Source organism: Polyodon spathula, chromosome 20 (genome assembly GCF_017654505.1).
Source record: "Polyodon spathula isolate WHYD16114869_AA chromosome 20, ASM1765450v1, whole genome shotgun sequence".
NCBI classification, from domain to species: domain Eukaryota; kingdom Metazoa; phylum Chordata; class Actinopteri; order Acipenseriformes; family Polyodontidae; genus Polyodon; species Polyodon spathula.
In genome coordinates this window covers 7,088,803-7,100,719 of record NC_054553.1, presented here as the reverse complement: position 1 = coordinate 7,100,719, position 11,917 = coordinate 7,088,803, and the positions used below count along the sequence as shown (strand labels likewise).

The following is an 11,917-nucleotide window of genomic DNA, read 5'->3' as shown; positions in this document are numbered from 1 at the left end:
CTTTATTTTATTTATTTATTTTAACACTGCATGCACTGTTACTTTTTGTTGTAATTGCAGCGGTAACATTGTAGTTTTGTTTCCAGCTCTTTCTCACATTTTCATGTTAACTGTCGTTCACGGCAATATACAGTGTACATTGCTTTATTCCCGTGCATGTGCATGTAGTTTTATTGATCTTAAAATAATGAAACACTATTTTCACATGGATTAGCATTTGCACGTTTTCCTTTGTCTAAACCACTTTCTTCATGCAAATGTAAAACATGCTAGACTTGTGTTCATATTACTCTTATTATTAGTAGTCGTATTACAGTAATGATGAAGACGATATTTCAAGACATTTCTTCGCATTTTATGTATACTGTATTTTTTTTTTTCACCTGCAGCAGCCCCGCCCACCGATTGCAGGTTGGCAAAGGGATGGAAACGCTGCTTGCAGATGGCGCTCTGGAATGGAGAGTCTTTTGGTTAAATATTGTTTTGCACTGTTTCATAAACACAAACTACATGAATGTGATAAGTATGGCATTGCAAAAAAACACAGGTAGCCCCATCATTCAGTACAACTTCCCTTTCAAATCTAAAAGCCCTGTAATTTTTTATTAGTATTAGTAGAAGTCCTATTTAGTGCCAGTAGGGGGACCACACCAGCTGCCCAGTGGCAACAGGTGAAAAAATTCGGGACCGGACCAGGGTCCTGAACATGGCCCCACAGTCATTGTAGGTGGCCAGTGGTCTTGTAGATGGCCAGTCTAGCAAGATCCAGGAGCAGATGCACCAGGTGGTCTCTCTGCTTGGTGGAGCCACGAAAAGGGATGGTTAACAATGCAGCCAGAGATGCAGCAGGAGATTCTTCAGTAGGAGAAAGAACGGCTGCAGTCTGGCGCATAAAAAATAAATGTGAGAAAGGGCTGAGTCAACGAAGTGACTCAGGATCTCTCCTGATGCGAGCGTTCAGTGTAGCACCCTCCATCCCAAGTCCCCAGCTCCTCTACGGACCAGCGATGAGTACAGGGCCTCCCATTGGGGACTCTCGCCCTCTGGGGGTTGGAGGGGCTCCCACCAAGCAGTGTCTTGGTGGGAGATGAGGGCGAGGAAGTGGAGGGTGTGGAGCACCATCACTCCTCAATGCAGAGCGGAAGGAAGTCGAGGAGAACTGCGAAATCCTGCTCAGGCTGTTCTCGAGGGGAGGCCGAGGGGGGTTCCGTGCCTTTGGTTCGATCGGCAGGACCGGAGAGCCGAGGGTATTATTATTATTATTATTATTATTATTATTATTATTATTATTATTTAAAGTCCATACAAACAAACAGAAAAACATTTTCCTTCTACACTTAACAGCTTGCTTCAGTCAATTGAATAAAAGCCACAAACAATTAATGCATTGATTTATTTTCAATGCAGTTACTTTAATATTAATTGCATAGGTGTATGCCCGAAAATTGCATGGAGGAGCATGATAGCTATTAAGATGCAGTCTGCATGTTCACCAATAATTCTGTTTGTTGTAAATGCTTAAAACAATAGTTTAAGTAACTCTCAGGTCTCAAAGGCCATTGGCCCATCTTCATTCTCAGTATCTGTAAGGGGCAGGGCTTCAAATATAAGATTTTGCTGAAGAATTCCATGCATATCAAAGAAATTATCTGAATACATAAGCCTCTATTCTATATATGTTAATAAATTAGCCGTTATAAACTCTTCTGTCACATTACTTATTACTGCTTGGATTGTATTTATCACCTGATCCCCACCTGCATTTATAGTAATGTACGTCCACATATCTGATTGACTGTGAGTCCCATTGTGTACAGTATTCTATTAGTTTAATTGAATTAATTTGTTGGTTTAATGGTGTTTAAAATGCAGTACAAATGCTTTCTAAAAAGTTATAAAATCAATGTGATGCCAGAAACTATGGATGGTAATGTCATGTTAATTTTAGTATGCATTATTTTCTTTCATGTCAGTTGTAATTAGCTCCCTATGGACCATGGTGGACCATGTAATGCTTGCAAGTTCCAGATTCAAGAAGCGGTCTGAGCAGGTGAAATGTCCCTCCCCCAAGCATCCCAAACCAGCAAGGGTGGTTGAATACTTTTGCGGGCAGAGCCAAATTAAACAAAACACAATAAGAAGTACCTCATTCCCCTCCCCCAGCCATTCCTAACCCCAATTTCTAAATGGGTCTTGTTTACTTGGTCATTGCATCTGGGCTGTTTTGCATGTTCTGTCTAATAGTATTTTGCATGATGAATGGAAGCGCTATTGTGCTGTTACTCCATCCCTGAATGTCACATTCAGGTCAGGGATTAGAGATCCCATGACACTTGTCAGTTACATTCTGGTGGAAGGGATAAGGACCACAATACTGTCTCCCCCCCTCTTCAAGAAAACTCCCCTCTCCCCACTTGAGCATGGGGTAGAAATGGTGCTTTTGTATTCTTACAATGGCAACACAAAGCTACATGCCTGAAACCATTGCTCAAACAAAAATGCCTGGTTGGTTTGAAGGCTGGATTAGCCTTTAATAGATCTCCCTCTAGCTAGACAGCAACTCTATTAAAACACAATGACCTGCCCTTTAATATAAACTGGGATTCTAGCTAGTCTCCACCTATCAACGAGTAAAAACATTAACCAAACACAGTCCTGGGTGCATAGGAGGGAGAGACCGAGACAATGGGTGATATTCCTAGACACTGAAAGTAGTCCAGACCTTAGAACTACTGTATACTGGTGCAGGGCCAGGTTACACAAACTCTCCTACTTACTGTTATAAAACAGACAGCTTGGCTTAGTCTGGAGAAGATGAAGAGGTTTCCATGATGTCATGAGTGTGAATGTGAATGGCTCTGCTTAAAATGTAAGTGCAATGAAAAAGCTCTGTGTGTGTGTGTGTGTGTGTGTGTGTGTGTGTGTGTTTTAAACCAAGTCAAATTTGTTGAGAAAAAGATTACAGGGTTTGGTTATAATTAGGTCTATTTTAGAGCTGAAAGGATCCCTGTAAAAAAAAATAGTACTGTACTGGCTTTTAGAAAACAGAAAGAAAGAAAATGTGTTAAATGGCGCCCTTCACTCTGAATTATAATCCTTATAAAATGTTCAGTATAGTGTGTTGAAATCAGTAACAATTAGCATCCTCTAGTGATACGTGAAATGTATTAAAGATTGAGAGAAACTGGCAAAATTATTATTTTCAATACGAGATAATGTTAATAAGTAAACAGAATGCATTCAAAAATACTTGCAAAATGCAAGGACAGTTGCAAAACAAGCACTACAGTACCTCATTGCACTACCTTGGTCGCACGGACCGCTTTTCCCTTGTTCCAATTTATGTAATACCAGGAGCATATCAGAGTTAAATACGGTATGTATCTATTGATTGTGAAATTCGTGAAAAATTGTGATATATTTTAATGTGCATTGATTACATGCAGGCAGATGAACTGAAATTATGTTTTTTATTAGATTTTATATTAAAAAGCAATAAAATGTGAATTATAAAGATAAAAACAAGCAAAACAATTGCAGTTTCGGGTGGGAAACTACAGTACCCAGAAACCCCGCTAGTGCCAGTTATTTCCCAGAACACTTTGTGACTGAGTAGGAAGGAAGTGGTGTGTTTTTCAAAAGCACCGATCTCTATAATGCGCAGGTAAGTTCAGTTATTTGATTGCAAGGGAGGGAAAGGGGGGGAGAGATTCACGTTGGTCGTAAGGTTGTTTTAAAAAGTAAGCAGATACATTAACAGCGTTTTAACCTGTAAGATAATGTGTGGGTCGATATAGCGCAATTTATACTAACAGTTGCAATGTACTGCACATTATGCCTGTGCATATTGTTTTATTTCCCCTTCTTATTGATAAATGCACCAAAATATAAGTTATGTGGTTATTTTAATTTCGCGTGCCAAATATGTCGGCGCAGATCAGCATCCTATATATTTATGTAGCCGATTATTTGTATGTGTTAGAAAGTGAAACACAATCATTAACGTAGGGTTGGAATAATTGATCAATTAATCTCAGATTTATGGGATGGATCAATTGATAATCAAAATGCCATCGCGGCTGTCACTGCCTGTCTCTCACTCCGCAGAGTAAGCAGCAGGCCGTGCCGGGATGAGCCACTGCCTGAGGAGCAAGAGACAGAAGGAGAAAGGCAGCTTCACAACCTGCTGCGGCAACAGCTGGACACAGCCGTCAACATTGACCAGTGAGTACCGATAGAGACATAGCGAGCGAGCTATGCAACACAGGGTATTCTATTATTTACAACTCATTTAAAAAAAAAAAAAAAGTGAGCAGTTCTAATTCTATAATCCTGTTTTTAACCATTTAACTTCAAAAGGATACTGCCTGAATCATTCCCTCTAGGTGTGTAGCCAAGAAGAGGTGTTTCGCCCCAGCATCACTATACAAGGCCTTTGGAGAGCAGGCTTCCGGAGTGAGGAGTCTGACCCAGTTTCGGTCTCTGCAGGATGGGGAGAAAGAGCAGGCCAGCCTACGGGAGCTGGGCCTCAGTGAGGTCGAGATTGAGTTGTGGCAGAACAGAGACATCCAGGGAAAGGTAGAGAAGGTACAGAGGAACACGAAACCTAATCAAGTGATTTAGCAAAGTAGCACAGCATATAGGCTATGACTTCAAACTACAGCATTATAACAAGGGGAAAAAATAAAATAATCCCTAATGTCATTCCCCCCCCCCACCCCAGTTTTGATCATAATTCAGTCTATTACCTTAGAGGGGGTTGCTGACAAGGTACTATAGTTATTACTTTGTGCATATCGTCAGGCTTTTCATAATCCATCTTCAGCACCCAGCATGGTTAAAGTGTTTCAGCAAAGGGGTTAACATCAGTAATTGCATGAGTAAAAACAAAGTCCTCCGATGAAAAGCAGATGATGGGTCATTCCGTACTTGATTTAAAGCACAGTTGATATGATGTATTTGTCCGTTGACAGTAGGTGGGTTAGACATGCCATGATTGCAGCAGGGGCAGTGTGTCACAAAAGTCTTGTCTTGTTCAGCGTCGGGGGCTGGGCGTGGATCCCGGGGCGAAGCAAGACCGGCTGAGAGTCATCGAGGAGAAGATCACACGGCACCAGGAGATCCTGTCCCTGCCACAGAGATTCTCAGGGAGCCGGGGGCTGAGTCGGAGAGAGATGGAGATCGAGAAAGCCATGTTCCAGGGAGGAGACCGGCACGGCTTTCTCAGGGCGCTCTACCACCAGGGTGAGAGATCCACCCCTCCATTGACACCTGCAATGGCTTCAGTGTACAAGAACACTTTAGTTTTTCTACCACACATTATTTTAACCTACTTTTGCTGCATCCTGCACTATGCATACTGATGACTGTTCAGATGTCATATTTTCTGGTAATTAAACCTGTGTTGCATTGTGCAATTCTAGAATGAAAAAAAGGATTGTATTATTGACAATTCAGAAATGTAGTGTTTGAAGAGAAATCTACACTGTGTAGTATATAGGAAAAATATACTAGTGATATGTTGTTTAAAAATAACACTCGCACACAATAAGCGTATGCTGTTCACATTACCTGGTCATTTTATTGTTTAATTAAAAAATGTGGTTATTTGCAGATGAAAAAATCAAGGATGAACAAGACCAAAAACTAGACACCATTTACAAAGATCTACTCAATGGGGAAGAAAATAAATCCTCTTCAGGTGTTGAGAAAGAAGGGGAACACCCTACCACTGACAACAGCCAGTCTAGCACACCTCTGGAGGTCCTGCCTTTGAACGTTCTCTCGAAGAGTGACTCAAGCAACCCTCGCCAATCAGTGACTCAGGGCAGAGGACTGGATAGTTCTAGAAGTCTCAGTGTAAGCCAGCGAATCGGCAAACTCTCATGCAGCACGACAGAAACCCCGGTAAAGGTGACGGGGGCAGTGGAGTCAATCTCAGAGGAGGAGATCAGAGGGAACAGACAGACTGCAGTGGAGATACGACAGATCCCCAGGTTTCAGAACTATCAGCAAGGGGAGCCCTCAAAGGTGAGTATGAAGATTAAAGCTACAGTGTCCCACAACAGCGTTCAGTTTTACACTAAAATGTTTCTTCTAAAAAATATTAACACTGTTGCAGAGAGCAGTACTAAAACATAATTCACATAATACTGGTGTTCATGCACTGACAAGCAGGACTGTGGACAATGAATTGGAATTGGAATGGGGTATTTCCCTTTGCGGTATTTCTGTATTTATTGTGTGTGTCCTGTGCAGGTGCTGTGTGTGAAGAACCTGAGTCTGTGTGCCAAGCTTGCCCACCTCGTCTCGCTCTTCTCTCGATTCCAGACCCCGGGTGAGCCTCCGCTCCTCTACCGCCTACTGACAGGACGCCTCAAGGGCCAGGCCTTCATCACCTTCCCCGGTAACTACAGCTCACTCCAAATTATTCATGGTTGCCTTCTACAAGAGTGCAAATATTTAACTCTGTCCCTGTCCCACCATTTCAGTTAAGGAGGATGGCAAGTATAAAGTGAGGTTCTGTAGTACTGTACTTTGTGGCTTTTCATACTTAAGTAAGAAGCTTTAAATGACATTTTCTTAGTTTCTATTGAACTGTTCTTTTCCTGATGTTTGCACTTATTTGTAATATTTGAATACATGTTAAGTTGCTTTGATGATGACTTCATGAACTGCTCTTCAGCTCTAGTCATCGTCTAATTCCAGTTATACTCCCTTGAAATGATTACAAGCATCCTAAAAAGGTAAGAGGACAGCAAAAAAAAAAAGAAACATTAAAATGTATCGCATTGAGAAGGTGGGTAGTAAAAATGAAATAAAAAATAACAATTAATGGTCTCAATAACTTCAGTTCATTTGAGCACACTTCGAAATCTGTCCTTCCTCCTAACAAGTTGAATTGCGTTTTCTCCACAGACTGTGAGACGGCCACTAGGGCTCTGGACCTGGTGAATGGGTACTGCCTGATGGGGAAGCCGATCGTCATCGAGTTTGGAAGAGGCCGAACAGAACAGCAGTGATGTTCCTCTCTCTTTCTGAGACTTGCTTTGTCTCTGCGTACTGACTCACAGTCCACTGAGAGAAGAGATATAGGTCCCAGGTTCTTTGGGGATAGATGTCCCTCTCTTAGTCAGAAATAAGCAGAAAGAATCCTAGTTTCCCCACGCATTCTGTGCTTTTATGGGTTAGGTTAACAAATAAGCCTCACCTGCTTTCTGCATGGCTGAAACCTCTTTCATATTTGTAGCTGCCTTCAACCTGGCCAGCCAACTTAGTTCAAAACTGAGTTTTGCCATGCAACTTTCTGTATGAGCCAGACGTACTGCAAACAACATGTATTGTCTGTTGTGCAGTTTGACTCAGTTTGACCCATTTGATAGAATCTCCTACCTGACCCAGATTGAAATGGTGCATTTAAGAGTGCAAGTAAAACATGCATAGGAAGTAATACTTCTGAATCTTCCCTCCAAGACATGGCCTCTGCTGTGATTAGATTAACAGCTCAGCCATCAAGACAATTCCGTTAATGTCAGCTCTACTGTACAGGTAGAAACCATGTGACCATGTTTAAGGTTCTCTTAACTCAGGAATTTCCAAGCATTTATCTGCAGTGTTATTTAAAAAAATAAATAAATAAATAAAAAATAGAAATTGGTATTGTAACAAAATGTTCAAAGAAAAATAGGGATCTTGATGGAGTGTATATTAATAATATTAGAACTACTGTAACTGCTCCCTTATCTTTATAATAAATATTATTTAGTAAAGTTATTTAGTACTTGGTGTGTAAGGAACAAAAAGCTAAATGTTCTTGAGTGACTCAGTCAGAGCTCCAATGTAAATCTAATTGAAAATTTGTGGCATGACTTGAAGATTGCTGTCAATCAGTGCTCCCCAAGGAATTTGACAGAGCTTGAACAGGTTTGTAAAGAAGAATGGTCAAATATTGCCAAATCTAGGTGTACAAAGTTGGTTGAGACCTATCCCAACAGACTCACAGCTGTAATTGTTGCCAGAGGTGCTTCCACCAAGTATTAACCCAGGGGGGTGGAGACTTATCCAATTATGATCTTTCAGTTTTGTATTTTTAATATGTAATTTTTTTTTTTTTCTCAGTAAAACCTTTTTTCCCCTTAACAGTGTGAAGTATGGTGTGTAGATAAGTGAAAAAAAAACCCTCATTTAAATGCATGAAACTCTGAGGCACTGACACAACAAAATGTGAAAAAAAGTTCAAGGGGGTGTAGACTTTCTATAGGCATATATATATATATATATATATATATATATATATATATATATATATATATATAAATGTGTGTGTGTGGGGGGGGGGGGGGGGGGGTTGTTTATTAACCCTCTATTGCACAGCGTCATGCACAAATGACATTGAGGAAAACAGTCCCTTGCAGTACTAAAAAACATTTTCTAGGTTGTGTTGTACCCTATTAAGTATACATGAGTCCTTTTCTATCCAATAAAACCTTTGGGATTAGTCATGTGATCATCTTGACCGGTAAAAAAGGAAATACATACAACATCTGCCACCTGTCGAAGCACATGGCATAACGGTAACACGGTAAGTTCGTTTTTGGGGGTAAAACGTTAGATAAACCCAATTAAAAATATATAATTTTTTTTGTTTAATGTGACAGAGTAGAATTCATTTTAAGGATAATTTTAATTAAATAAATATTTTTAAAAGGCATAAGAAAACTGTCGTTGAATATATACACTATGAGTGATTTTGATTCAGTCTTTTTGCTAGTTTTACACGTTGTGACTGTTTCATAGGTGGATGTCAACACATTTTATGGCAGGCAAATTAGAAATGGTACAATTCTTGAAAATAGCGACCATAGTGATGCTAGTGGAAGCTCAAGTGAGGACAGAATAGAGTCATGTTCTTCCTGAAGAGCAAAATAACTGCAGTGATAGCAGTAGTGAGGAAAGTGTAGCTGAAAATGATGAAATGTCGCTACCAACATCATCGTTGATGAACAGATTATGCCCTTTAAAGGAATCAGCAGCTTAAAGCAGTACCTCCACCCAAAAAACAACAATTGGGTTATAAAGTGTTTTTGCTCTGTGACTCAAAGGGCATTGTATACAAATTTGATCTTTACTGTCGGAAAATCTCCCTAGCAATTGGAATGCCTGATAAAGGTGCCGTTATCAATATCGTCTTGAAACTGGCTTACATAATACCCCAATATCAAAACTTCAAATTGTACCACGACAATTGGTTCACAAGCATAGGCCTAGAAGTGCCGTTAGCAAAGAGAGGGATATATTGCTTGGGCACAGTAAAATCTAATAGGTTGAAAGGACTGAAAACTAATGCTGAGCTTAAAAAAACTAGGACGAGGATCAGATGAGGAAATACTCGCATCAGTTGACAGAGTGCAGTTGATTGCAATCAAATGGCAAGGCAATCGATCTGTAACTTTGTTGAGTACATTCTTTGGCATCTACCCCATTTCCAGTGTAAAAAGATGGGACAAAAAAACTAGAACAAAAATTGATGTCAAAACAAGTCTATGGGTGTCACGGACTTGATGGATTCACTGATTGCACTGTACCGCACCAAAATCAGGTCAAATAAATTGTACCTGCGTATCTTTTTCAATTTTATGGATATGCTTTGTGTGAATGCATGGTTACTCTATAGAAGAGACTATCAGGCTTTGAAATTGTCAAAGAGAGAAACTCTGCCTACCGGAATTCAAGACATCTCTAGCACAAAAACTCTGCAAAAAAAGGTACAAATGTTCAAGGAAAGCGCGGTCGTCCCTGCTCCAGAAATGTGCAAGAACGCCCTGAAAAGAAACGTCATCATCCAAAAACTGTAATGCCTAATGCAGAGGTCAGGAAAGATGAAACTGCTCACAGGCCTCACTTTGTAGAGAAGGAAGAAAGGAAGATACAAAAATGTGGGATGTAATGCCCAAACAATGGTGAAGTGCCAAAAATGTGCAGTACACTTATGTTTCACACCAAAGAAAAACTGTTTCTTGGTGTAACATGAAACCTAAGGTATGTCTTAACTTCTGAAAATATCAATAAAATAATAATACAATAGAATAAAAATAATAACACAAAACTACTGATTAAACTAATTAAATTGTATGTTCAATATGTTAATTTGATGTTTGAAATGTGATGCTTTTTAAACTATGAATTAAAATCATATATATATATATATATATATATATATATATATATATATATATATATATATATATATATACTATATATATAATATAGAAATATCTAACACATGTATTAGAATAAAGAACATTAATTTTTTTCATATAAAAAAACGTGGTACATTAGAGTATACCCAAAGTAAAATACAAATACAGAAATTATATTTTTTGTACATTATTATATATAAAATGTAAAGTAACTTTGTATCGTTTCATTCTTATGTTTATTATTATTCTTTTAATAAAATTATGAACCGTAGTTGCACATTGTCATGTATAAATGACATTCATCCAAAAAATGGTGGTCAAAGGTCAAATGTGTAATATAAAGTTATAAACTTAATCCTTGGGTACACTAAAGTTAAAATACCAATATTATTAGTTGTTTTTTTTTTTTTTGTTGGTTCATCATAATGCGTGCAATAGAGGATTCAATGTATTTTGTAATTTCAAATTGTATTTTCTAAATACAATTGTATTTTGTATTGAAAATAGAGTGATTCCAAAGTAATTTGTATTTTGATACATTGTTTTCTGAGTATTTTGTGTATTGTATTGAAAATACATTTCTTGAGTATTCTGCTTAGTGTTACAAGTAAGCCATAATTATTCTCAAAAAGAAAAATCCATACTTAAACAGATATATCTGAGAGGGGTCAGAGATCATCAATCCTTTAAATTGATTATAGCTAACAAAGTAATTTCATAACCCTTACCAGTTATGCACTTGTATTCATTTTATGTACAGTATACATCTGGAATGTGCTGTAAACATGTTTATTTTAAAACATATGTGGTACTACAGTAGGCTGAAGAAATAGTTTGCAAGCCTTGATTTCAGATAGCGTTGCACTTTGTTGGTCATTTCAGCTAGAGAGTGAACTTGCCCCTACCATGGCAACGGCTCATTTTCTGTTATTAACCAACCAGCAGCTTTCTCTATGCTTTCAGTCACTAACATGCTTTGAGTGCAAGTGTAACAGATTTTTCATGAACATATTTAGTACCAGGGGCCGGTTGCGTAAAGATAGACCAAGTCCTCTTTCTCTTAACCTCAGGGGGCCCAGTTAATGCCTGTAGACCAATGGAGGATAATGACCAATCAGCTTCAAGGTTATTGTTTGTGTTTCACGCTTACAGATGCACCTGCTTGAACCTTGCCTGACTGTACAGAGATTTGTGATCCACTGGCTCCCATTCCATTTGTAATAGCCAGGATTTGTACAACTACCCACAAGATGGCACTCTAACACGTGGTGCAGCCAAAGTAACACTTCTGTGGTGGCCAGTAGCTCGTGAATACAGTAAACACGATGAAATACAAAATAATATAAGGGAATAGGATATGACCACATCTTATTCAGTAATTAAGTCATCTGTTTCAACAACACTAATTGTGATTGATTTAGTATTGATTTGATTATCTAAAAGGAAACTATTATCCTTACTGAAAATAAGTGAGATCCGCTTTTTTAAATTTTTGCCTTGACAATATTTAAAACATTTATTTAAAAAAAAAAAAAAAAAAGGTCATTAAATACCAGTACAAAATAAATACACATTTATCCCCTATTCAAACGAGTATACGGCATGTTCCGTGCAATAAATAAGGCGACCTCTTTTTTCAGTTTACAGAACAGCGCCATATAGTGATAAGATACGGCAAAAAAAAAAAAAAGTTACAGTAGCTGCGCTGGGTCAGGACA

At 38.6% G+C, this 11,917-nt stretch overlaps 1 protein-coding gene across 2 annotated transcripts; it reads left to right on the top strand.

The window, feature by feature from the left end:
* Positions 1-3,586: 3,586 nt before the first annotated feature.
* Positions 3,587-7,918, top strand: rbm41 (RNA binding motif protein 41). 2 transcript variants are annotated; one of them, XM_041220920.1, is made up of 7 exons: positions 3,587-3,664; positions 4,108-4,224; positions 4,386-4,587; positions 5,040-5,244; positions 5,615-6,030; positions 6,331-6,406; positions 6,919-7,918. In XM_041220920.1, the coding sequence occupies exons 1-7, from the start codon at positions 3,657-3,659 to the stop codon at positions 7,020-7,022; spliced, it is 1,128 nt and encodes a 375-aa protein (XP_041076854.1). In that variant the 5' UTR covers positions 3,587-3,656; the 3' UTR covers positions 7,023-7,918. The 2 variants fall into 2 exon arrangements, with proteins under 2 accessions (XP_041076854.1, XP_041076853.1); XM_041220919.1 differs by having other exon boundaries at positions 6,259-6,406.
* Positions 7,919-11,917: the final 3,999 nt, after the last annotated feature.